Source organism: Metarhizium brunneum, chromosome 1 (assembly GCF_013426205.1).
Source record: "Metarhizium brunneum chromosome 1, complete sequence".
NCBI classification, from domain to species: domain Eukaryota; kingdom Fungi; phylum Ascomycota; class Sordariomycetes; order Hypocreales; family Clavicipitaceae; genus Metarhizium; species Metarhizium brunneum.
Window position 1 is genome coordinate 4,321,717 of NC_089422.1, and position 25,097 is coordinate 4,346,813.

Here is a 25,097-nt window from a genome sequence, read left to right on the forward strand (position 1 = left end):
CACCTGTTTGTTCATCTTGAACCCAGAACCCGGACGTGGGTTTCAAACCCTCAAGACAGCAAGGCTTGCTGATAAGGCTCGAAATATTCCACGGAATAAACAAATACATCATCGTCGTGGAGGCGGTAACGCACCATTGCCCTGCCCTGCAACTGCGCATCACTGCAACCCTCACATGACGCTTCGTAAAACACTCGTGCCATACCTACCTAGGTACTTTATGGGCCGCTTCTGTACAATGTATTATGCACATATGTACATCATATTTTTCAATACACATGGACACATGGATACATACATGGTATGCATGCCACAGTTTATCTGGGGACCGAATCACTGGTTATCGATGCACCATGACTTGGGTTGTGGCCCATGATATTAATAGCAAGCTAGCTTCTGCATCCCTATTATGGCGAGCAAGGTTTGAGCTAACCATCTGTGGGCGGGCTCACAGGGTGAGATTGCCGACATGGCTTCAGTTCTAGTTCTTCGTCCTGTCATTTTATACGTATGTATGCATGTACCTCACATTGTACATGTAATGCAATTTCCCCGCTTCTCAATCGATTCCATCTTAATCCATTTCCCATCTTCCACTCTTACCGCCATCCTTCAACACGACCCGCACGCCGTCAATCACCATGCCCTTGTCTACCGCCTTGCACATATCGTACACTGTGAGAGCCGCCGTGGAAGCCGCCGTCATTGCCTCCATCTCGACCCCGGTTTTCCCATCGCATGCCACTGTTGCTCGAATCTCGACTGTGTCCCCCTCTTCCCCGGGTCCCAGATCAATTGTGACGTGGGATATTGGGATCGGATGGCATAGCGGTATCAAGTCTGCCGTTCGCTTGGCTGCCATGATGCCGGCAATACGTGCCACGCCGAGCACATCGCCCTTTTTCATCTGGTTTTCTCCAATAAGTGATACCGCCGTCTTGTTAGAGAAACGGACTGTACATGCTGCCGTGGCTATTCGAGACGTCACCGGCTTTTCTGATATTGAGACCATGTGAGCTGAGCCAGTGTCCGAAACGTGCGTCAGCTGGACTCTCCTCTTCTCTTTACCCTCGCCAACATCTTCCTTGCAGCGCCGTAAACTTGAAGATAGCATCCTAAAACCAGCCGAGCTAGGGTTGTGTATGCTGCATGGCGCCCGACCAAGGATCCCAGTGCCGCTGATTAGACGGCGAATTTTGTGTGGCATCTGGTCTCGGAGTGATGCTGGAATAGGATCTACAGATGTACCACTCAGCAATGTGCCCCCAAACGCCACGCCGTGTATGCATGTGGAAACTGAACAAGTAAACTGCCGAGTCGTATCTGATTGCACATGTCCATATCGATGTGCTCGTATTGACAGAGGACGGTAGATGAAACAAAACATGAAGCGATTCAACGCCCACCGGCCAGCCAAGACAGCTTGGAAGTATACGTGATTGTGACGCATGCACGGGGAAGGAATCCATTCACCCACCTATCAATATCATCGGTCGATTCTTCATGTGCTCAAGGGTCCCAAGACCAGCATGCTTGGCCTTCTTCCCTTTGACTGCTATGCCAATGACATCCAGTAACTCAGCTTCGTTGGGCGCCACACCTAGAGGCTGGTCTGGGGGCACTCGACCTTGCTTCCGGTCCATTTCGATTTGCTTCATTGCTTCATATGCCTCTTCATCAATGGGCTCTCCACGGTTTGACTTGCGCAATATGTCTCGCAATGATACTTCGGCATTGCCAAAGAGACACACTTTCAAGTTGCCATCGCCCGTGATACGCAACCGGTTGCAGGTGCCACAGAAGTTGTGTGTCATGCTTGTGATGAACCCAATTCTCCCAACAAACCCCGGGATATGCCAAGTCTTGCTGGTGTCGTTTTTATCATCCTTGACCTTTGCTAGACCAGGAAACTGTCCTCTTATGAGATCCAGCATCTCGTCATAGCTAAACATCTTGCCCTTGTTCCATTTATTCCCGTCGAATGGCATATACTCAATGAACCGTACCTCGAGATCCTTTTCCCGAGTCAGCTCAACGAATGGGAGCACCTCGCGATCATTAACCCCGCGCATTACCACACAGTTGATTTTCAGCTTAATTCCGGCGCCCACCTTGTTCATCTCCAGGATTCTCTCGATGCTCTTTTGTACTGCGTCGAAGCCTTTCCTTCGGGTCATGATCTGGAACTGCCATGGGTCGAGAGTATCAAGGCTCAAGTTGACACCAGTAAGGCCCGCCTCCACCATGCTGTCTAGCTTTCTATGCAGCGATATGCCATTGGTTGTTATGCATAGCTGCTTCAAGCCACGAGGCCGTAGTGCGCCGATTTGACGCATCAGAGACAGTATATCACGTCGAACCGTAGGCTCGCCACCAGTGAGACGAATCTTGTTCACCCCCTGAGAGACAAATATGGATGAAAGCATAACAATCTCGGGCGTCGTAAGAAGCTCCCGGTTAGGAGAGAGGGGAACGCCTTCCTCGGGCATGCAATACACACACCGTAGATTGCACCGCTCTGTAACCGATATTCTCAAATAATCATGTTGGCGGTGAAAGGTGTCCGTCAAAAAGTCCGAGAACGGCTTCGCATTACGTATCCGGTCTCGACGCGAGAGGGATACGGCCGCGTCTAGGGAGCCCGATACCTGGGAAATATCCTCATGCGCCGAGGCAGAGCTTACAATCTGTCGCCTGAGCGAGCAAGGATACCGCCATACCATCGATACTCTGCCAGAACGACCAACACGTGGGAGCGCAGTGAAGAGCATCCTGCTCGTGGTCTGCACTTTGAAACACAGAACGCCACTCTAGTCCGAGGAGTTGTTGGTCCGAATCCCGGTGATGCCGCCCGAGTTGCCGCCGCGACCGCCTTCCAAAGGTCCGAGATATGTGCTCTCAACTGGCTGCACCACCTTCCATGCTGGAGGACAAATCGACGAGCTGGGAGTAGGGAGCTGTGAATGAATCAACTTGCACAAGACCCGGAGACAAATTGCAGTGTGACTGATGGACGGATTGGAAGGGACGAGGTTGAAAGAGGTGGTGTTGCCGTCAGAAACGGCGTCCACCACTGACATGGCAGATGAGTCAGCTGGATGACGCCTGATTGACGCATTTAGGTGATGTGCAATTGGACCCCGTGGCAGCCTCTTCCCCTCAACGGACTAAGTTTGTTGCTTAAAAGAGGGTCCCGCCCGTCGAGAGAAGCTTGCACATGTGCGGAAAGGAGTTGTGTGTGCGGAAGCAAGGTAGTAGTAGTAAACTTTTACTCCGTACTTGGTGCGTATACTATTGTAATGTTGAAGTGGTTGCTTGCTGGAATAGCGCCGCTAATCCCGAAGGGGAAAGCAAGTAGTAAACACCAACTCGCACACAAACATCTCGTGGAAAGTGGGTTTCAACTCATCACGGGTCGTCACCTGGTCACCGAGTTTTCGATGCCGGACAAGATGTCCCAAGCCTCGACCTAAGAAGTAGCATGGTTGAAGAAGTTTCTTTTGCTTCCTCCCCGTAACTTATTGCGTCTGATACGAATCAGGGGTAGCCACGTCTGCCCCGGCTGATTCTGCAAAGACGCCCGTTGTTTGGCCGGCCTCTTGCATCTTCCCGCACCGCCTACACCGTTGTCGACAGGGTTGCATGTAAGCCACCTCGCCGGCCTCTCAGCACGCCCAGGAACACGGCTGGACAATATATTTAGGCTAGACGGATACCTACACCTCTCTCTTTTTGTCAACATTCTCCTTATTTCCCGAGCCGTGGGAGCCAGCTGCCGCAAAGGTTGCCAGTAGTAGCAAACAAGCATGCAGGTCTCTCCGCTGCCCCCAATGCACCACACGCGCCCCTTCAAATGTAAGAAAACTCTGCAATACATACATACGTACGTACGCCCAGCATGGTAACTGACCCGTTGTATCAAGCGTCCCCGCTCTGCAAGCCCAGTCCAAATGGACGTCTGGTAGCGGTCCTGAGCTCATCCACAATCATTGTTCGGTCAACGGAGACCTTGCAGACCATCCATGCTGTGAAACTCTCTCCAGAGCTGCCCCGTCCGATCAGCAACCTCACATGGGCGCCGTCGTCATCCAAAATACTCGTCTCCGCAGGTGACTACATTCAAGTATTTGCAGCATGCGACGGCTCGTTCCAGGCCACCATCCATGGCCCTGCGGCTCCGGCTGGCGGCAAGCTGCCTATGATCCAATTTGGGAGTCACGATACTGAAGTGTTGGCGTGTGCTCCATTCGGCATCAAGTTTGCCGTTTTTGACGTTGCCGCCTCCAAAGTTGTTGAGATTAGCAACCCCAAGTTTCATCACCCAACGTCAGCTTCGCGGGGTTTCTCTCTTCGACCCGACACCGGACATCTCCTTATGCTGACGAGGGTGGGTGGCAAGGACATGGTCAGCATACACCACCCGCTAACACGGCGGGTTACGAGATCGTGGTATCCGGATACTCTCGATGCTCAAGCCGTCCAGTGGACTCCTGATGGACAATGGATCGTGTTGTGGGAGTCTCCGGCGCAGGGCAGCCAGCTCCTGGTCTACACCGGAGACGGGCAGCATTTCCGAACCCTTGATGCATCCAGTCTTAGACCGGATCCTACTACCGAGCCCGAGTCGGACATGCAACCAGGGATCAAGAGCTGCCAGCTCAGCTCCAATGCAGAGCTTTGTGCGACGGGGGACCATAGCAGAGGAATTACCGTCCTGCAGGTCGGCATATGGCGATCAGTGATGAGATTGATGCATCCCACCGCTATCGCCCCGCGAGAGACACTTCAGGTATGTCTGTCTTGTTTCCCCTTCCGGGCCGCCATTTTGCGATATTATGCAGTCCTGACGCGGGTTTTGCATGTAGGTGTGGCAAGAGCAGGTCAGTGTTGGGGTTGACGGACGGAACATACACTCCTTTTCCAGATCAACACACACTGTTTCCCCGCCGACTTTCGCCAACGGCAGTAACAGTAACAGTACCAAGCAATCCACAGATGTGCGTGGGGGATGTTCTTCCATTTCGTTTGACGCATCCTCCACTCTTCTTGCCACGCGGCTCGACGATTGTCCCTGCACGATATGGATCTGGGATCTGGCCGCTGCCGAGCTTCGTGCAGCTTTGATCTTCCATTTACCAGTCATTTTTACTTGGCACCCATCGATTAGGGAAACACTCCTGATATGCTCCCAGGACGATAGAGAGCAATGTATGTCGTATGTGTGGGATCCATTATCACACGGTCCAACACCACTCTATGCCGAGAAATATCTGCCCGCGTCCAAACCCGCGTCAAAGATGCAGGCCACCTGGCTGAATAATGAAACCGAGTCTCCGGAACTATTGATAACCAACTCACAACACTACGTCTTGTTGTCCCTCGCGGATGCGGACCAAGAACCGAGCCCATGGGAGGCTGCAGTAGGCGGGGTCGAGTTGGATGGGCCATCATCGGGACGGGACGAGGCCGAAAGTCTGGGCTCCGCGAGGCCAATTGTCATAGCGGATGACGCCTCGAATCTAGACGATACCTTTTCGTTCAGATACACTTGAATCTGAGCGGTGGCCAATCAAATGAGCCAATCCAAACTTTGGAACTGCGAGGTTACCAGGCCACCAGGCCTTTCAACCTTTCAACCCCCGTGTTCAAGTCGAGCAAACTACGGAGTAGAAGAGCTGTAAAAGCCCCAGCCCAACTTGCGGTTTGCCAGGAGCCACATGTATGTATGTACATGGCGGTGGACGACAGCCCCTGGCTGCTGCATCTGGCTAGTTGCAGCGTGGCGTTCCAGTTTGCACAAACAGCGCAAGGTGCGACTTTGCAACGAAGCTTCATGTGTTTCCCCTTCCCTCGCGCTTATTATGCCAACGGACAAAGACGTGGCAGGATCAGTAGTTGACAAGATGCCAGATCAGGATTTTTTTTTTTTGTTTTGTGCTCTACTAGGATGCCATGCGAATTGACGGAAAAGGTCAGAGGGCTGGAGGATATTGCGTCCCGTCGGCCTGCACCCGTCTTACCTCAGTCATTTGCCACAACGCCTTTCGGCGGGTCATTCCCGCTCGTGGTTCCGGCCCCAGTGTCACGGTAGAGAGAGACATGGGGGCGAATGGGGGTAAGCGAAAGAGCCGTAAAGGCGAGAGAAGGGATCTTCGGATGGCCGGCGCATCTCTCAGGGCAAGAATCTGGGTCAAGGATTGACAAAAAATAAGCCTGGCATGTCTTAAGCGGCTCGAGATGGCAACAAATTCTGGAAGCAAGCGGCAAGAACGGGATATGTTGGAAGCCTAAAGACCGGAGCGGGCGTCGAGGATGACTCTGGCCAAAGGCCATGACCACGCACAGCTTATTTCCTGGGCAAAGTTAGTGGCAACGGTCAAGGCAATTCCTCGGTCGGCCACTTGCCAGCCAGTTCCAGTTGTCCAACAGCCTGTTGATATTGATCGAACGACCATTGATGACGAATTGCGAGTCCGGAGAACCAGCTACCCGGGTCTTGGAGCAGTGGCGAGTGCATGTGAGGAGCTGTTGTCCTGCCGCCTCCACGTTGAGTGCAGGCCCGAGTAGTGTACCGATTTGGTGGCGGTAGCTGCTCAAGGCCTGTTTACGGAGTAGCATGATATGTTATGGTTGTAATGGAATCTGGCATGGCCGATTCTCGTTCCTTACTCTGTTTCCCCCCAGCTCGTTGCCCTTGCCCCTGGCTAGTTGCGCAGGAGTGGTCAAGTCGTATAAAATCGCGATGTCATTGTTGGCCTGGTGGCTTGGACATGTGTGCTGCCATCCTTGCCCTCAGTATTTGCTTTTCCCGGCCTTGTACACACCAGCATCTCCCTCTTATTACCACTGCGGAATTTCTTCGTCGTCACAAACTGTTTCTGCGCAGCTTCACACACCCCCCCCGGTTGCGTGACAGGAAAATTTTATCACAACGTCGGCGTCTCCAACTGAATGCCACTTGTCGTCATACAACCCTTCTCCCATATCCCCAACGAGAGCATATGTTTCAGGACATCTGTTATTTGTCTCAAATACGCCCTCTTCCCGGACTTATAAGTTTAATTGTGTTGTACTATAATTGTTGCTTGCCCGGCACGCTCTCAAAGGAATATGTCCCGCCAGGGAGGATCAGAGAAGAAGGTGATAATGGCAGATGTCGAGCCAGGAGAGAAGACTGGAGTCTACTATATGCCAATATGCAATGTTCGTAGTAAATGGCCGCTTCTTTTCATTTCTTTTTAATCTACCCCGTTGTCGTTTTTCTTGTCTTTCGAGTATCAGAGGTTCTGGAGCTAACGCATTTGGAGACATTCTAGCTGCCATTTGGCACCTCTTGGCAGGATTTCAAAGACTGGCTACGTGTTGATTGCGATGTCGACCACGTCGAGCTGTTTCAGTCTAGCACGTCTGGTTGGATACGGCTTCATGGAGAGGAGAACTTTAACAAGGCGTGGTGTAAGTCGGATTCCATTTTCCTGTTAACGTCCCCCTTTTTCCTACTGCATGTCTCTCGGGGTTGGCACAGGCTCGGAGCTGAATGAAACATTGACCAAGACATCTAGCTCGCGTGAAGAACGAATATTTCCGCAACCGAGCCATCATCGCTTCAGACAGAAACAGGACCGAATCTATCAAGATTAAAGAACTCGTCGACTCCAGAGTCGCTCAGTACAGCGCACAAGGGCACTGGGACCCAATGACCGGAGAACCGCGGAACTCTGAGGTAGCTTTGCCTCCATCTCGGAGTTGTATGCAGGAAGCAGTATCTCTGCCCAGTCCGGTACGATTAGCATTCTCTCAATAGCCTCTGAAAACCCTAACTTTAACATGTTACAATTGGTTAACAACGGATGATCTCACCCAGCTTGGCATGGATCATGAGTTTGGTCGACTACCTCTGTCTATCGGTTGTCCTGCTGGACCTGTGGGGACAACCACGGCATACGGTGGTATGCTGGTATTGGACCCTTATGCCACCATGGCGGAATCCTACAACACCATATCAGCCATGAGAAATCACATTCCGACATATACGCCGGGCTTTGGCTATTACGAGTCCCTCCCAGAGGCTGGTCCTATGCCGGCCAGCCGTTATAGCGGCAGTTCACAGTACGGAGGATATCGCTCTGCTGACTCGCAGTATGCTAGTTCGCACCAGTCTCACGCATCCATTCACTTCCGAATGCCCCCCGGAACCTCAAACTATACTCTTTCCACGGGGGGACCGAAGTCGAGCGACACGCGGCAGAGGTTGAGTTACACAGCAGAAAAACCATGTAAAGTCATCGTTACGTCTATACAGCATAAAGCGCGCCAGAGCGAAGTGGCCAACTGGATCCGTCACCAAGTAGGGGAATATTCATCAGCGATAACTGGAATTGATATTCCATTAGTTGAGCCTAAAGGGCGGATACGTGGGCATGCGTTAATTGCCCTGACGAACCCGACTGCCGCCGAAGCGGCTGTTCGTATACTGGACCAGAAGCTCTTTCAGGGACGAGTTGTATCAACCAGGCTGGCGACAGAAGGCATAACTGATGCGGAACGATCCAAGGCCGTCAAGGACCCAAGATCAAGACACCACCGTTCCGAATCGTCAAAGGAAACGGGCAGATCCACACGACAGCTTGAAAAATCATCTAGAGACGATACTAATGACCAAAAGCCCCAACGCCGGATCTTTCATTCTTCACCTTCACCGTCGACACGAGACAGCTCATCCAGTAAAACCACTGAAGACACAGCCAAATCCACTGGACCAGTCATCGCCCATGGGTCATCGAGCCGAAAAAAACCGGTACAAGAAGAGTAACACTACACTCAGTTTCTGTTCTACTCCCACCAACTACTGAACACCAAGGATACCCACATCCAGAGTCTCCCGTTCATACTGCTCTAAACAAAATCTGTGCAACAGTTCTTCTTGGCCGATTCATGAGAGTGGTGGCCAGGTTGGTTTGGTGTAACAAACAGGAAACCTTAACTTGTGTGCTTGACGAGGCGATTCTGCCTTTAGGCGGGCATACAACTATCTTGACTGTTTCCTTTTCTCTTTTCTCCTTCTTTATTTTTGTATAGTATCAAAGCGTTAGACTAGCTAAGCGGGTATCGAGGTACGAGCGAATGTTGGTGCGATGATACTACGCTTGGAATCTTGACGAAACCTATGAAACTGACGGTAATGACGTGCAAGGGACTCTACGAATTCATGATTAGACGACGTACATCACATTGCTACCAAATTTTCAAAATAAAACATTCTCTTTAACTTGGTAGATTGATTGTCACGTTGCCTAAAATATACCCGAAGAAATTATCATCGGCGTGTCTATCATTCTATTTCCACTTTTAATTCATTTCTATCATGAGGCTGTCTTTACAGGCATGAATTTACCCAGCATGTCAAACTCTAGGGTGTGGCTAGTCATGTTCTTTCGCCATCAAGCTGCTTCAGATCCCCATTCATTGACCGGTTTATCTACCGCCGTTCCAAGTGCGCCAACCCGCAGTGTAACGTCAAATTGGCCAATGTCAAACTGAAAGAGCCGTGTCACCCGATAGGGAGGGACACATCCACTTGGCAGGCAGCGAAGCTCATTGTCCTGCATCTGTCTCACTGTGATAGCGGTAGTGTCGATTCGCTGTCAGCTAGTATTAATATTGAGTCCGGCACGATGCATGTTGAAAATTTGCTTGACATTTCGTGTAGGTACAGTTCGCATGTGCGACTAGCCGCCAAAGTTCATCTTCAGAGTGATACTTGGCCGGCCGGCCTCACCGGCAGATGACGCATTCGCCTCGCTTCCTGATTGTTGCCCGGAACGAATGACTTCTTCCAAAAAGGTTCGCTGACCGCTATTCATCGCGCCAACGGTAGCTCTGAAGCCAGCCTGGTCGATGGCCACGAGCTCTAGGAGCCTTGCGCTTGTCTCTTGGTACATATCTTCTCCCTCTCCAACTGCCCGTGTCATCAGGGCTGGTATGACCAAGCCCATTGCTGCGGGGACGCGGCCCTTGGGAATTATGCCGACATATAAGCAAAGAGTGTGGGATACGAGGGACCGGGCTCGTTCTGGATCCTCTGGCTCCACGTTTGTCACAAAGGTAACCAGTCTAGGGAAGAGATAGCGAGCTATGCTCAGGTCTGCCGACGTGGGCGACGATTGTAGGAGCAGAGATCGGATGCAGTTGGCAGCAATCTTGGCGGTCTGAAGTAGTGTGTTAGCGAGAAGCATAGAGTGTCCTGAGGGGTCAGTCGACTTACCATTCTATCAGTCAGACAGTCGAGCAGCTCGTCAAGATATCGTGCGACGAGTGGGTGATTTGCAGGCAGCTGATTTTCTCCGCCAGTAAACAGGATTGTTATAGCAAGGAGGCAGTTTCTGACGCCTGCCAAAGATGTGGACTCCTCTCGTTTCTGTGCATTTACATATATCGACAAGAAGCGGCGAAGGCAGCCCTGAATTTGTGCTTGAGGTGGTAAGTTGCCATCATCTCCGCTACTTGTTGACGATGACGCGCTAGCGACGAAACGCTTCAAGATGGCCAGTGACTGGGGAACAATCAGTTCTTGACAGGAAGGGGTAGCAAGAATAGTGGCGAATATGTGAATAATGCATGCATGAAGATCTGTCTTGATGATTGACGGAAAGACCTCCGCTGCGTCCACGAGAGCATCCAAGGAGTTACGAACGAGAATGATGGCTTCTTCGTTCATTTGATGTCGGACAGGCTGGTTGCCTTCAGAGAGATTAGGGAGCAAGCCAGACAAAACTAATACAATAATTCGTGTCAACTCAAAAAGCTGATCGATGTCCTCGGAGAGATCGCCCTCATCCTCTGACTGCCTTCGGGCCGACGGGTGTGTTACACAGAGTGCTCGCGCTATATCAACGATCACGCTTTGAATATCTAGTCCATCAGTCAGAACTAGGCGATCTAGCAAGTCCATGGTTTCAGCAAAGACATCAGGTCTGTAAATAGCGTGGCCAGACACGCTTGGATGCAAAATCTTCTTCAATGCCTCCAGAATGTCTAGTGCCTGCTCTCTCGTAGCAAGCGAGTCTGCCTGGCCCGGTCTGATTGCCAGGGCCTCAAAGGCAAGCCCAAAGAGCACAAAGAAAAATGCCACAGGCTCGTCTCGGTAATTGATAGCAGGGCTCTTGGTGTCACCGTTGGGTCCTGCCTCTCGGGACTCTTTGCCATCGAGTGCATCAAAAACGAACTCGCTGTCCTGTTCAATAAGACTGGCAATTGCATCAACAAGCTTCAGCCACGACTCCTGATAGAAGCGAAGTAGGGTTTCCCGATTCAAGGCCGCATAAATCGTATCTAGGCTCCCGGAAAGAGACGGTGGCCCCAGTGTCATGGAGATATCGGGTTCGAATCGAAGTCGAGCAAACTCCCGCAGAGATTCTAGCCAAAGTGGAGTTAAAGTTCCGATGTAAGGTTTCAGAACATCCATCAGATACTTTTGCTCTGTGCTTGCTACCTGAAGTTCTGCCCAGGCGGAAAACACGGATATTTTGACCATGACCTGTGCATTGCTGCTCAGTCCCTTCAATTCCCCAATTCCGGCGTTCTCATGGTCACTGGAAAAGTTCTCCAAGGCAGTGACGAGTGTTTTTAGGATTCGGCCCATTCTATCCACATCTGTGACAATACCAATCGCGATAAAGCTCGCACAGACGTTCACGGCCTCCGAGGCTAGTTCTGGTGAGGAGTCGGCAGCGAATGCGGGTGTTAGAGCAGAGCTGATTTGGGCTTGGTATTGCTCCAGAAGCATAGCTTCCTCGAAGTCAGGGTCAGGTGTCCTCCCGAACATCTTGAGCACAGCACCGATTATCTTCAGTCCCCATATTCGCAGTTCCAGTACATTGGAAGTGGAAGCTGAGAAAGCCATACGGACTACATCAGCAATCTTATTTTGCAACGCCAGCTGTGCTGCTGATTCTCCGTTTGCTGCAACATCCTTGGCGACAATGGCAAATATGTCGGTTATACAACCAAGTGCAAATGTTCTGACTTGCCATCGCAGTGGTTCGGCCTCTGATGGTGCAGAGTTGTCTCTGCTCTCCTTGGCACCAGGAACGGCCGCGGCAAATCCAGCAACTTCTTCGTCCTGAAGATCGGGAACTCCGCCAACTGGTCTTGCTTCATCGCGTGCTTCGTTCTTCGCTCTTGTCATTTTTAACACTGTCTGAAATCGGTGCAGCCACTCATTAGTTTCAAATATGCACGATTGATGCATCCAGTTCCGAATGATATTTCTGACACCGTCATGGCTTGGTACACTGTCGAGGACCAGCCATAGCTGCTCCTCGAATCCATCCTCAGCTTCTCTTAGCACATCGCGTGGCTCCCGTTTCATTATATTGTGCAGGCCATCCACTGAGACATCCCGTAGCGTCGCATTCTCAGACTTGAGATACTTCTGTAGAAGCTTTACATACTCGGCGAATCGCATCTGGCCAGGGGCATAGAGAGATAGGTGTTCTAGGCAACTCAAAGCAGCCTTTTCAACAAGGGCATCATCCTCATCCTGGAATTGATTGACCAATGTGAATATGAGGTCTCTTGACTTGTTCGCGTCCTGCAGATCGGGGCCTAATACATTGATGAGAGAGTCAACGCATTTTGATACCGCTGCAACGCTGGGAAGTTCCATTTCGAGATTCATAGTGACAGCCGAGGAGATTTCGGCATGGTGTGTTTCCGAAACATATAGTTGGGCCAGCATTCCCAATGTGCTCGGAACGTAACTCGCAAAACTAAGCCCAGCGGCATCTGAGGCCAATGATAGAGCCTCAAGAGCCCAATAGTGAACGACCGGGTGAGGGTCATTACATAGAGACATCAGGATACCAAGAATAGTTTTCAAATGATACCCAGCAGCCATGCCGCCAACCTTGGTTTGGATGGCACCAAGTGCCATTGCGCATCCAGCTCTTGCACTTGGTTCTCGGTTACCAACAATTGTATCGACAAGATACTTGATTTCTTGGTTGGTAAATGCGTTGCCGTAGATATTACACAGCCTTGCCACCGACTCATACCCTAGACTGCGGACATACTGGTCTTGATCCAGAACAATATCTCGAACAATATCCTGCAACAAGCGCTCTACAGCCAGGTTCGAGACGTTGCCTGCAGGGGATCGAGTTTCTTTGACAGCTACCTTCAGGCTCGAAAGGATAGCAAGAGAAACGTTGACATTGATTGCAGCCTTGCGACCGGCGTCTCTTTGCAGCAAACCAGCCGAAGCGAACGTCTTTATTTGTTCCAAAACACTCTCTTGCACCTTGGCCGGCGTGAGGGGAAATGTAAAGGCGAACAGTTGAATGGCATTATTGATAACTTCTGTAGCCGGTGGATCTGGGAGAATGGAAGAATCGCCCACACCTCCAATATACAGCATCGATGCGTCATGTTCAAGACCTCCACATACGGGGGACTTTAATAGTTTGTTGATGGAATCCTCTGGGCTGTCGACTTCAATTTCAGTTCCAGTGGACGACTCATGCTGACCAGGTAGTTGTTTAATGTCGAACCCGGAAACTAAGCCGGTGATTCCAAAGCCAGAATTGTCACCCACATCCCATATAGAGTCAAATGTACCAGCTGCGTTTGCAATAGACGCGCTAAGGGAGCTAGGTATATAGTTCTCCGGGTCCGCAAAGAGTGAAATGGCTAGAGTTAGCAGATTTGATTGCAAGAGAGCCTCACTCCCCCCAGCAGGACTCATATTAACCAGTTTGATGTAGCATTGCAGTACCCGGCGCTGAACCATCATGTCTAGATCATATAGTTGAAGAGCGGGGGTCAGCCTCTGCGATATGTCTTCCGTCGTCTTTTTGGAGGGCAAGGTCTTCAAGAAAGCTGTCGTACTCTGAAGCATGGCGGCAATGCGTTTTGATACATCAACTGTCAACAAGCGGCTATTAAACTCCAAGAATGACATGATAGAGCCGAGGGCGCATTCTCGTACATGAGTTAGGAATGAAGCTTCAAGGAAACTTCTGGCTGACGTATTGTCCTTTGCAAGGGGCTTTGGTAACGCATTCTTCCACAGAAGCAGTAGCTGTGATAGATGGATTTTGACGAAATTTGGACCGAGAGACATCAAACCGCCAATAAGAATCCACGCAACCTGGATTTGGATACTGGAGATTCGCAACTCTGACTGACTGCTCGACTTGAGTAGGTTTGTGGCCATAGTCAGAACACGGCTATTTATGTCGACAGATCCGTATAGAGGTCGAGCAGAGCTGGTGCTGAGAGTAGCTGACAGTCCATGAGCAAATCCAAGACACCGTCTTGGTGAATTTCGTCCACCGTTGAGAAGCGAGAGTTCCCGAGCCAGGCTGTTCATGCACACGGAAAGGCATGGAAGTAGTTGCTGAGGGCAGGCGAGAACAAAAGCCTTCATGCAATAAGAAGCATATACCTGAACGGAGTAGCTGGGATGCTGAAGAACTTGCAAGAGCCCGTCCCGACAAGATTCAGCAAACCGGTTAGATGCCGAGCCGAGGGATGTGATGAGAGACGCCACGGCTCGCAGAGCTATAATCAACATTTGTTTTGAAGGTTCCGGACGTTCTGCGAGGGCCTGCGGATAGTTTTTTAGAATGTTGTTAACCAGAGCCTCGGCAGCGGAAATTTGTCCAGATTCGCCGAGAATCTGTCGTCCAATAACGTCGTAAAGAACTGTATCAACTATCCGCCGAGTAATCAAAAGGCGATATCGATTGTTAGTTATCGTCGAGTGTCCCAAAATTTCAGTCGATAAGCTTTCCACAATTTGCAGATACTTGGCGAGAACTGTCCGCTCCCCAAGTCGACGGAACAATTTTCCGTAACAGACACCAATCGCGGCGCGGGTCTTATTTGATGCACTCTGCTTGACATACTGGGTCGATAGTATCTTGAGCATATCAGGCACAGATAAGGCTAGGTCCTGAACGCGTTTGCCACCAGGAGCTGGGCTTGCTGATCTTGGCGGGAGGTCGTCCTCGTCTTCATTAATATTCGCTATTCCAGGGTGAGTGGAAGCGCGCTTCAGCTTCGGTTTCGTCTTCTTACTCTTGGACACTTCACCATTGCCAGTTGGGGAGTAGCCTTGAACTAATGCCTCGGCGAAGCAATCCGCGGCTGCATGTCGAACCTGGATGGAAGAAGATTCGACGGATTTGAAAATTGCACTCTCCAACTTATCAAGGTCAGCCGAATTGCGGAAATAAGCAGTATGTTTGACGAGAGATTTGAGGCAGCGGCATGCTGAAACCACCACCAGTGACCCCTTATCAGAAGCAGCATGATTTCGTCCTTGTTTCCATATGTCGCGTGATATGCTTTCGTCCATGCTGCCCTGAACCATTGCGATGAGTTTAGCTAGAGCATGAAGAACAGCCGCACGCAGACCGGCATTGTTGGAGGCAGCTTTCAACAGTTTAATCAAGGTAGTGCAAACTAGTTGATGTAAACCAATCGCACTGTCGCCAGCGGCCGCGAAGACATCACCCAAGCAAGACACGGCGGCTTGCTTAGAGCGAGTCTCGCCATCAGACTTCCCCTTGCTCCCCGTTATGACAGAGATCAAGTCGTTGATGGTCTCAAAAAGCAACTTCCGATCTCCCTTGCTGAATATATGAGCTAAACATTTGCCCAAGCTGTTCCGTATTACTCGAGACGGCGCCGGGGTTGCTAGATTGATAATTTGGAAGATTTCCTTCTTCAAGTAGAACTGCTGAGCTGTACAATCGTCGGCCACCAGGCCCAGGACATGTCTTTTCAGATCTGACACAAAAGATAGTAAAAAAAGTTCCTGTTGTTCTGCTGGCAAGGCCTGTAATTTGGGAAGGTCGAGCTCGGGAGTTGTGATCTTGGCTTCGACAGTGGCGGCGGCCGTTTCGGCGGAGACCTGGGCTGGTGGCTGCTCCGTGGGAGCTTCGATCTCTGAATTAGACGACATGACGAGCGAGTAATAGGGACAGGCAACGTCCTATGTGCTTGCCGGGTGAATCGCGATTTTCAGCAAGCTGTAAACAACCCGTCAATGTCTATGGGGTAAGGGGTTGAAGCGGGCAGGGTGGGTAGGTACGGCTTCTTTGGGGAGGCGTCTGGTGGACTTGGGCCAGCTGGCGGGGGAGCTGTTGAGACATGCATGTGTCTGGTGGACTGGACATCTGAGCTTACTGGGCATTTGGGCCTGAGCTTCAATGTTGTCAGCCAATCAGTGACGTCGGGCTAATGCACGCGACAGCGAGTTTGGAGGCACTTCCCAGCACCAAGGCATTTCCAACTCTCCGAGCCTCCCATTCTCTGCCGAGTTTGACGGTACTTTCAAGACATTTTGAAATACCCACGCAGTGCTCTCATTGGAGACCGTCATGGCGATAGCAAATATACCTTTAGCACTACCCCTTGCCGCAGTTGTGTCCCGACCGCTTGCAAAGCTCCAATTCTGTCGACGATGTCTGCGATCATTTTCCACCGGCCAGGCGATGCTGGCAGGCCACAACAAGTGGTCCAAGACCAAACACATCAAGGCGGTAACGGATAAGAAGAAAATGGCGGAGCGAACAGCATTCACGAAGCTTATTGCAATGTACTCGCGAAGTTAGTAACGTTGAAAACCCGCCATGTCGAGTTGAAGGAGCTGATGACCGTTCAAAGTGTACGGGGAAGACGTCAAATTTAACCCACAGCTAGCAAATGCCATAGCGGCGGCCACCAAAGGCAAGTAAGGCGGCTGCCCAAATTCCCATGCGCTGATAAACCCCAGGGAATATGATTTTTCTAACAAATTGCCCCAGCGAGCGTTCCGAAGGCCCTTGTCGAAGCAGCAATCGCCCGCGGCCAAGGCCGATCAGCAGCCGGAGCGCAACTGGAATCAATGACACTCGAAGTACTCATGCCGCCTAATATTGCACTGATCGCGGATATAGAAACCGACAATAAGACCCGCACCTTGCAAGACCTCAAATTTGTTGTCAAAAAAGCTGGCGGCGTCACCGGCTCAACTTCGTTCTACTTCTCGAGGCGCGGCCGAATAATATTCAGGAACAAGGAGGGCGGACCAACACTGTCTGATCTTCTAGAAGAGGCGATTGAGCACGACGGAGCTGACGACGTAGAAGAATTACCAGACGGGGACTTGCTGGTGTTGACAGAGCCAGCGCAATTGATGGCCATCACAGAAGCACTCTCGAAGAGATTTGGGCTCGAGGTCGTCGAATCGGACATTATCTGGGCTGCAAATGAAGATACCAAGACTGCAATCGACACCGAGCAATCTGTGGAAAGCTTAGATGCGCTTTTCATTGGGCTACGAGAGTATCCCGAAGTCAAAGCAATCTTTGCAAACATCAACCAAGGTAGCATTACCGAGGAAGAGTGGGAGAGGGTAGAGAGGCACATAGATGTATGAACACAACCCCGGTAGCGACGAAACTTGATCTGGATGTACAATTTTAAATATGTCAAGTAGAATATGGGCAATTTTTTCCTTGCCAAGGGGGGATTCCAAACGCCTCTCCATGCATGGTTCGTATCGTACTACACATCCTTCTAGTGTCGCAAGCATTCTATATCGTACAATCGCAAGCCATCACCCTTCACACACAAACAATATATTCATATCGGCCCTGCAGCTTTTTTTTTTTTTTTTCAAGAGTCGCTTCCGTTATTCCGGTTTCCCTGTAACAAAGCCCGTTGACGCTGCTCTTCCTGAAGCTGGGCCTGTCGAAACCTCTGTCGCGCAACAATGCGTTCATACTCGGCCTTGACTTCGTCCCTGTCGCGCGGAAGCTTATTGCACTCTTCGGGTCTCGGCCAGAAATTCGGTACCGAGAAGCGATCATCGAGATTCGTGCCGAAGTAGTACATGATGCCGATGGGAAACATGACATACATGCCAAACTGTGCCGGAAGAAATTTCGGTTACGAATTTGAAAAAGCCTGTGGCGTTTGGGAAAGGGGCTATGCGCATAATAATTTACCTTGAACACCTCTAGATTTAGACCGCCCATTGTGATTAGCCGCGTGTGCGGTTGGATATTGAGGATTGGACCGATGTTGCGGGGATTGATGGTGAAGTTGTATGTCCAGGATGGAGATTGCAGAGGGTGGAAAGCTACATAAAGTAAGTACAGCTGAGGTTGTTAAGGCCCAATCAGCCCACTAGTAATGCCGCCACTTACTCCGTGCAAAGCTGACCAGGCGCCTCCAGCGATAGCGATAACGTTAGCGCCCATTGCCCGATGCAATACCGCCATGAGGTTCACTCCATGCCATCTCAAATACGATATGGTGCGGCATGGGACTACTGGTGTTTTATAGGTAAAATGCCTTCCTGGTTAAAATGCATTTAGTGTATTGTTTCGTGAGTTAGGTGCGACTGATAATAGATATTTCGCACTACATAGATGCATGATGTGACGGAAAATGCCGTCTGCAGTCATTGATACAAATCCATCCCTGGAAAACGACGTCGGTCGATGGTTGCCCTTGCCATTATGTCTGTTAACTCCGCCATGATTCATAGTAATTCCCAGAATTCAACGCCTCTATAATGCCGCTTTCTTCCTTGTGTGCCTTGATTATATCCTTGCCCCCCTTCCCCCACAAAAGACCTAAAGGGCAGACGAACAACTTAAATTGAAAACAGTAGAGGTAAAAGAGAGCCGCCCTGACAATTGATTACTGCCCATGGTCTGTCGGCCCAGCACCGGAACCTAGAGATCTAGCTTTTGCTGCCTCCATCATGTCTTCAATCAGGAGCCGCTCACTGAAGCTTCTTGGAGAGCTGAAGGCCATAGCTTGTTCGGCGCCTTCTGGGAAACTGGCTGGATTGAATGCATCCGCAGGGCCACGGTGATGAACGCTACCTACAACTTCATTGACAGGTTGAGCAGATTCCAGCTGGGACAGTATCTCGGGGTTTCGCAGGATGGGAATCGTTAAAGGCCTGCCCTTGTAGGAACCGACAGTATTGGGTTCAAACTTCATCCTTGAAGGTGTCGTAGGATCTTGCTCTCGGTCTCGATTTACTGGCCTTGTAATTGGAACTGCCGGCGATGTGGCATACAGACTCAGCGGTTGAGGAGTGGGGGTGCCACTTGACTCTTCATCATGGTCGTCGGATTGCCCGTCGTCGGGATCAATGTGCGCGGCCAGATTTCGGGTTTGACGCGGCCGCTCAGGTAATTGTAAGCCTTCTTCTTCAAAATGAAACACCTCGTTCTCATCCTCTTTTGTCGCCGACACTCCATGTGTAGCTTCGCCGCGGGCGTTATTGGCAGCTGATTTCTTGGCCTTTGGCGACACTCCGCTCTGGTCGCCTAGCTGTACCGAAGTACCTTCCTGGCTCGACTTTGTAGGAGATAGCAATGCTTGAGCCCGGGAGACTGATGACACAGGTGATTTGAGCTTAGCCATTGCAAGAAAGTCGTCGTCTGACGAATCTTCTTCAGAATTGGATGACGCGCGTTTGATATCGCCGACGAAAGTATGTTTATGGCTGGGCTCAGGTGTTGTGGCAGTCCGTGTTGGTCCCAAGACATTCGTGTCCGGTGTGGTCATCATAGTGGTTGGCATACTTGGGGCAGTGTCGACAGCCTGGCTCTCTGGCAAGGAATGCGGCTGATCCGGCACAGCTTCGTCCGGGTCTGAATTGACTACTGTCCAAACAGTTCCATCCTCCTCCAAGGGAGCCCTGGACAGAAACCGCAGTGCGTCAGATGACGAGACTTTACGAGGTGCTTGCTCTCCCTCCTCCTCATCCTCCTCCTCTCCAGGCTCTGTGGCAAGACGAGAAGTGCAATTTGCTCCATCGCCCATAGGGTCGGGTGAAGAAATGCGTGCAGAAATGAATGCACTAGGCTGAGGAGATGTTGTTGGGAGCACCTCTTCGCCCATGAAATCAAACCGTACTCGACGCGGGCTCTGTGGAAGTTTGGGAATACTAGACGATCGTCGCATTGCGCTTCTGGGTGGTTTCGAGTCGCTTTTCTCCGACGATATTGATGATCCGGCATCATCCGCGGATCCAGCACTAAATGCCGGTGCTGTTGAGACGGAGAGGTCTGGTTCTGACAGGACGGGCAGGTCATGAACGGCGCCCAACCCAGCAGTTGTGTTCGTACTTGTCCCTCGCATAGTCAATGTGAGTACACTGTGCCTGCGCTCTCTGTGCTGCGGCTAGGCAACAGAGCAGGCAACAGGAAAGCAGTTGCGCAACACAAGGCGCCGGGTAATTAATGCTGCCCTAGATGAAAAAGAACAGCGCGATGCCAGCAGAGTATTCGCCAGCAGGAAATGACGGGAGAGTACCAGTATGACGCCGCGGAGGTTGGATTCATGGGCTTCGCGTGAATGATGTGGAGGGATCAGCGGTTCCGGAGATGGAAGGTGGCGGGGTAGGTTCGATGTCAGGACAATCGCCTGGCACTTGGAGAAGCTGCACATGTGGTTGGCAGGATCAACCTGGTGCGCATGAGCCCGGCCTGCACATGTAGCCTGTCAAAAGACGGTGTCTCGTGCTGAAGCAAACTTACCAGTGCCAGGCAACAAGGAAAGGCGGCCAGGTACGGAGTACTTGGGCAGATAGATTTGGTGCCTTGGCTCAACCACGGCAGAGATTCAATCTTGTCCAGAAGCGGCTCCGTGTCTGGGCATGCTACTTAAGTACTTGACGTACTCCGTATTTTCGGTGGCAACCGTAAAGTACATTCATTGCGCATGTGGTTTGATCTACTCGCTCCGCAAGAGAACAACCGAACAACATTGCAAATGCAAGGGTTCTCAAAGAATAGCATACTGCTGGTCCATTTGGGCAAAACTGTCTACTAAGTAAGTACTTACTTAAGTACTTTATGCAGCCTAGGGACTCGAGCATTCTGCCAGACATGGGCCGCCTCTAATCTACTTAAGTACCTAGGGCTATCATGACCACTTTCCTGCAGCTGGTTTGCTCAACACGGCCTCAGCCCTACTTGCTACGACGACAGTATGATTTCCTCATCATCTCAGTGCGCCTACTGGAACCATTCAGGTGAAATGGTCGCAACACTGTCCCTTGCCAAGTCTGTTGCTGCCTACTACATGTACATGCAGCGCGACAACGGGTGATGCATGCTCGAGTGCCACTGCAGCAGCACTGGCCATGCCACCATTCCACAGCCCCGAGAAGCCAGCTACACATACTCCGTACTTTCCGCTATTTCAGCCGAGACTGGCCGTACGTGAGGCTGACTGCCAATGTCGTCGAGTTCGACTGGTTGTCGGGTCTGGTACCGTTGAAGCATGACGATGCATGTGACTTCTGCACAGCCCAAACCGAACAATGCGGGTGATGGGATGAACGAAGAAGAGTCACGCGTGCCACTATCTTATACGAAGCCTTCAAATCAGGACTGGTCAAAGGGGACACAGCATTGTTCGAAAATATCCAAGCAGGGCTGCGCTGCATCGAGCTTTTTAATCCGGACATCTGCTGACTTGTTTGTGGCTGCATGCATGTCCCCTGTGTATCGACTTGAAGTGTTGTTCATGATTTGTATCACAAAGACAGCTGGAATAAAAAGCAATTTATCTATAGAGCTCCTGGATATTGCAGAGTCGACACTAAAATCCGAGACATGTTACGGCGTATCGAGTATTTACTTGCTGGTCGTGATCCTCCAAAGAACAACGGCCTACATGCTAGCGCTTAAAGTCTGGTACTTTGGTACTTTATGTTGGTGTTTGAACTGAATCGCCAGGGACTCGGCCAATTGGTAGGCCCCGCACACCGCCTTCCCTTTACAACCACCTCGTCGTTGCCGTCGCAAGCAACGTCTTCTGCCAGGTACGAGGCTGCCCTGAAGCTTACATTTATGAAGTTCAGCAAGCAAACCGCCAGATTACACTCTTGCCCACACAACTGTGAAAGCCCATGATCACATAACGTTGCGCACACATCAATACCTCAATTTCAGACAAACACTGGCACTCTTTACAGACTCGACCGAATTGTCTCGAAAATGTCAACAATACCGCCCTCTGCGCAGCAGTCCGCCTATCCACCCACCATACCGCTTGATTTCAACTCGAAGCAGCCAGACAAGGTCACACTGTACCCTTTATCAAACTATACTTTCGGTGTCAAGGAGACGCAGCCTGAAGAAGACCCCTCTGTAATTGCAAGACTCAAGCGCCTGGAGGAGCATTTTTCTGAGCATGGCATGCGTCGTACATGTGAGGGCATCCTCGTGTGCCACGAGCACAACCACCCGCATATTTTGATGCTTCAGATCGCAAACGCCTTTTTCAAGCTCCCTGGAGACTATCTGCGGCCCGAAGACGACGAGGAAGCAGGCTTCAAGGCTAGATTAGACGAAAGATTGGCCCCTGTGGGCCGGATAGGTGAAGGCGAAGAAGCTGGGGACTGGGAAGTTGGTGACTGCCTCGCGCAATGGTGGCGACCAAACTTCGAGACCTTCATGTATCCCTTTGTTCCCGCCCATGTCACACGGCCAAAGGAATGCAAGAAACTCTATTTCATTCACTTGCCCAAAACAAGTATGTCCCAAGACGCGCCCTGCTGAATCCACAAAGTCGACTACTAACCCGCCTGATCTGATAGAAGTGTTGAGCGTACCAAAGAATATGAAGCTCCTTGCAGTACCTCTTTTCGAGCTCTACGACAACACTGCTCGATATGGACCACAGCTCTCAGCAATTCCGCATCTTCTCAGCCGCTACAATTTTGAGTTTGTTGACGAAGATGGCAATGTTGTGGCCATGACACCTGGTGCTGGTCCCCCCGAGGGCTATGTACCCAAGACAAAAGTTTTGGCTGGCGAAGACATGGAAATGAAGGAAGAAAATGGTACAATTTAGGTGATGGTTATGGTGCGTTGGAATAGGTAAAAGGCGATGGCGTTCGGCGAAATCACTACTACAACCGTTGTATCATAGACAATGGAGACCGTGTGCTAAAACAACGTGGCTCCTTCTTGCATTTAATTCAGCCATTGATTTAATTTACTTCTCTATGCCCTTTCTCCCTGAATGGTAGCCATAATCCGACGCTGATGCTTGCTGGCCCGAAACTCGAGATACCAGATACCTTGCCAGGTGCCTGTAGCCTTTGGGCGTGTTAGCATAATATTGAAGAATGCTTGGGCATATTTGCATCACTATTAAACATACAAGCTTTCCATCTTTGATCGGGATGGTCACGCTAGCTCCGATCAGTGCCGACTTGATGTGAGCCTGTTAAAGGCACGTTAGTCTCCAGGACTGCTAAATGTGGTCTCTGCAAATCTGTTTCCTTACAGGCATGTCATCAGGACCTTCGGCACTACAATCCAAACGCATCAGACGTAACCTTGTGCCAAGAACCGCAAAGCCTGGACTTACTCATGGCGATACAAGGCCTCGCCCTTTGGCCCCTCGGCCGGCGCAATGCGATCAAGCGCGTCGCTCATATCTGCCCTCACGTCCTCATCCCCTTGTATCGAAAATCAGCTTCAGACGTTGCACAAAGCGACAAGGCGATGCTTTGAAGCGAAAAGTCGCACCCAGAAAGGTCCGGTACAACCTCACGTACAGTTCTCGTTCAAGCTCAGCGCGCAGCTGGTATGCTGGACAAACAAATTCAGCAAGCCAACCTTGTAGTTCCGAATCTCGGGAAGATTAGACACGACCTGGTCGGTGATGAGGTATGAGCCGCGAGACTTGGCGGGGAGAGTGAACTGCTTCTGGAACCACGTCATTGTTCCGGTTCCGGTATATCCCTTGGATGAGGAGTGGAAGAACGGGATCAAGGTAAAAGGAAGGGTCCAGATACTGTGGAACAAGTTCGGGAAGAATGCGAGTAAGAGGACTAGGATAAGCACAATGGTTGTGGTGAGAGATATATGTTGAGATGTGTGCTGTGTCATCTCGATGTTGCAGCCGTCACACGCGATAAGGGCTTGTTCGGGGTCAGTTAGTGTACATATAGCGGGTGTGGTCAAGGTCACCTTTGGGTCAATAAAATGTTTTATCTTCTGGAGTACTCCGTGAACTAGACTGAATCCGGATAAAATTGAATAAGTAGTGGATTTGTTTTATTAGAATTTTTAGAAGGTAAACGTTCTGTTTTTATTTTTTTCATTTCATATTTTGATGATTTGAACTAATCTTGATAACTCTCAAAAATTTAACGCTCGGGGTGCTTTGGGCACTCCTTGATAGGCCCTCCAGGTGATCCGGGTCCTAACTGGCTGGTGGGTCGCCATCGTGTGCTGACCACTATGTAACTTCAGTCGCACAATGAAAGGGTACTAACACATCAATACATGTGGCCACGCCCATTTTTTGGTGCGATAACTTCTACGTACCGGTAGGTCTAAGTAGCTAACGCATGTTACCGTCACTACCAACGTGCTGCATGTGAACTATACCAGCATCAACTTTCTCTTTAGGTACTTGAGTACTTAAGGTTGCTAAACCGATCCCCCCAGCTCTCGCGATAAAGACGGGAACCAGCTTCCAGTTGGCCAGCTTAAACTCCGGTTGGCAACTCCATGTCAATGGGAAGCCTCTGGTGTCTGGATCTTTAGGGGGGCACTATCATACATGCGCCGCGCCGATTACGCTTACTGAGCTAGGGCCTCCATTGAGTCTGACTTTTATATGTTAACCGTTTGTCGCAGTGCTTGATACAGGCTGGGGCAACATGTTCACTGCTAGGGCGAGCACAGTTGATGATAAACGAGCAAAATAGCTCTGAAACCGAATGGCAACATCGTCTATGCGAAGTTTGGGAGACCTTTCCAAACGGTCATTTGGGTTGCTCGTTGACTGGATGTTTGGCGGTACGAATGACGGAATAAGGGGAAGAATCAGTGGACTGGGAGTAGTTTGTTTAATATTTATAATCATCGCTTTGAGGACCATATTAAAATCCGAATAGGGCAGTAGGGTAGCTTCCATACACTAATGTTTGAAGTGCTTGCACACTGAAATTCAATTCCTCATTCTATATAATACATCATTACAATGATTTGTGCTAGTCGAGGAGAACAAGAGGTGGGAAAATGTGCCCTGTATAACCTCGTTGCGCGAGA

At 50.5% G+C, this 25,097-nt stretch overlaps 10 protein-coding genes across 10 annotated transcripts; 4 read left to right on the top strand and 6 right to left on the bottom strand.

Moving 5' to 3' along the window:
- Positions 1-574: 574 nt before the first annotated feature.
- moaC (Cyclic pyranopterin monophosphate synthase) lies at positions 575-1,114 on the bottom strand (the record flags this gene model as incomplete). Its single annotated transcript, XM_066129739.1, has 1 exon — positions 575-1,114. One exon carries the CDS (start codon positions 1,112-1,114, stop codon positions 575-577), a length of 540 nt encoding a protein of 179 aa, XP_065985742.1.
- A 355-nt stretch (positions 1,115-1,469) lies between these two features.
- Mocs1 (Molybdenum cofactor biosynthesis protein 1) lies at positions 1,470-2,489 on the bottom strand (the record flags this gene model as incomplete). The annotated part of the gene is made up of 1 exon (XM_014693733.2): positions 1,470-2,489. The coding sequence occupies one exon, from the start codon at positions 2,487-2,489 to the stop codon at positions 1,470-1,472; it is 1,020 nt and encodes a 339-aa protein (XP_014549219.2).
- A 1,409-nt stretch (positions 2,490-3,898) lies between these two features.
- WRAP73 (WD repeat-containing protein) lies at positions 3,899-5,552 on the top strand (the record flags this gene model as incomplete). Its single annotated transcript, XM_014693732.1, has 2 exons — positions 3,899-4,789; positions 4,866-5,552. 2 exons carry the CDS (start codon positions 3,899-3,901, stop codon positions 5,550-5,552), a joined length of 1,578 nt encoding a protein of 525 aa, XP_014549218.1.
- Positions 5,553-7,110: 1,558 nt separating this feature from the next.
- G6M90_00g013060 (uncharacterized protein) lies at positions 7,111-8,812 on the top strand (the record flags this gene model as incomplete). The annotated part of the gene is made up of 4 exons (XM_014693731.1): positions 7,111-7,203; positions 7,317-7,455; positions 7,563-7,780; positions 7,865-8,812. The coding sequence occupies 4 exons, from the start codon at positions 7,111-7,113 to the stop codon at positions 8,810-8,812; spliced, it is 1,398 nt and encodes a 465-aa protein (XP_014549217.1).
- A 916-nt stretch (positions 8,813-9,728) lies between these two features.
- sip1 (Pof6 interactor protein 1) lies at positions 9,729-15,970 on the bottom strand (the record flags this gene model as incomplete). Its single annotated transcript, XM_014693730.1, has 2 exons — positions 9,729-10,208; positions 10,265-15,970. The coding sequence occupies 2 exons, from the start codon at positions 15,968-15,970 to the stop codon at positions 9,729-9,731; spliced, it is 6,186 nt and encodes a 2,061-aa protein (XP_014549216.1).
- Positions 15,971-16,388: 418 nt separating this feature from the next.
- G6M90_00g013080 (uncharacterized protein) lies at positions 16,389-17,428 on the top strand (the record flags this gene model as incomplete). The annotated part of the gene is made up of 3 exons (XM_066129740.1): positions 16,389-16,617; positions 16,675-16,737; positions 16,815-17,428. 3 exons carry the CDS (start codon positions 16,389-16,391, stop codon positions 17,426-17,428), a joined length of 906 nt encoding a protein of 301 aa, XP_065986011.1.
- A 239-nt stretch (positions 17,429-17,667) lies between these two features.
- On the bottom strand, positions 17,668-18,029 carry PET100 (the record flags this gene model as incomplete). Its single annotated transcript, XM_014693728.1, has 2 exons — positions 17,668-17,919; positions 18,000-18,029. 2 exons carry the CDS (start codon positions 18,027-18,029, stop codon positions 17,668-17,670), a joined length of 282 nt encoding a protein of 93 aa, XP_014549214.1.
- A 670-nt stretch (positions 18,030-18,699) lies between these two features.
- G6M90_00g013100 (uncharacterized protein) lies at positions 18,700-20,157 on the bottom strand (the record flags this gene model as incomplete). Its single annotated transcript, XM_014693727.1, has 1 exon — positions 18,700-20,157. One exon carries the CDS (start codon positions 20,155-20,157, stop codon positions 18,700-18,702), a length of 1,458 nt encoding a protein of 485 aa, XP_014549213.1.
- A 1,865-nt stretch (positions 20,158-22,022) lies between these two features.
- NUDT21 (Cleavage and polyadenylation specificity factor subunit 5) lies at positions 22,023-22,881 on the top strand (the record flags this gene model as incomplete). The annotated part of the gene is made up of 2 exons (XM_014693726.1): positions 22,023-22,560; positions 22,625-22,881. 2 exons carry the CDS (start codon positions 22,023-22,025, stop codon positions 22,879-22,881), a joined length of 795 nt encoding a protein of 264 aa, XP_014549212.1.
- A 152-nt stretch (positions 22,882-23,033) lies between these two features.
- Positions 23,034-23,927, bottom strand: G6M90_00g013120 (uncharacterized protein; the record flags this gene model as incomplete). The annotated part of the gene is made up of 5 exons (XM_014693725.1): positions 23,034-23,129; positions 23,194-23,256; positions 23,320-23,344; positions 23,404-23,494; positions 23,594-23,927. 5 exons carry the CDS (start codon positions 23,925-23,927, stop codon positions 23,034-23,036), a joined length of 609 nt encoding a protein of 202 aa, XP_014549211.1.
- Positions 23,928-25,097: the final 1,170 nt, after the last annotated feature.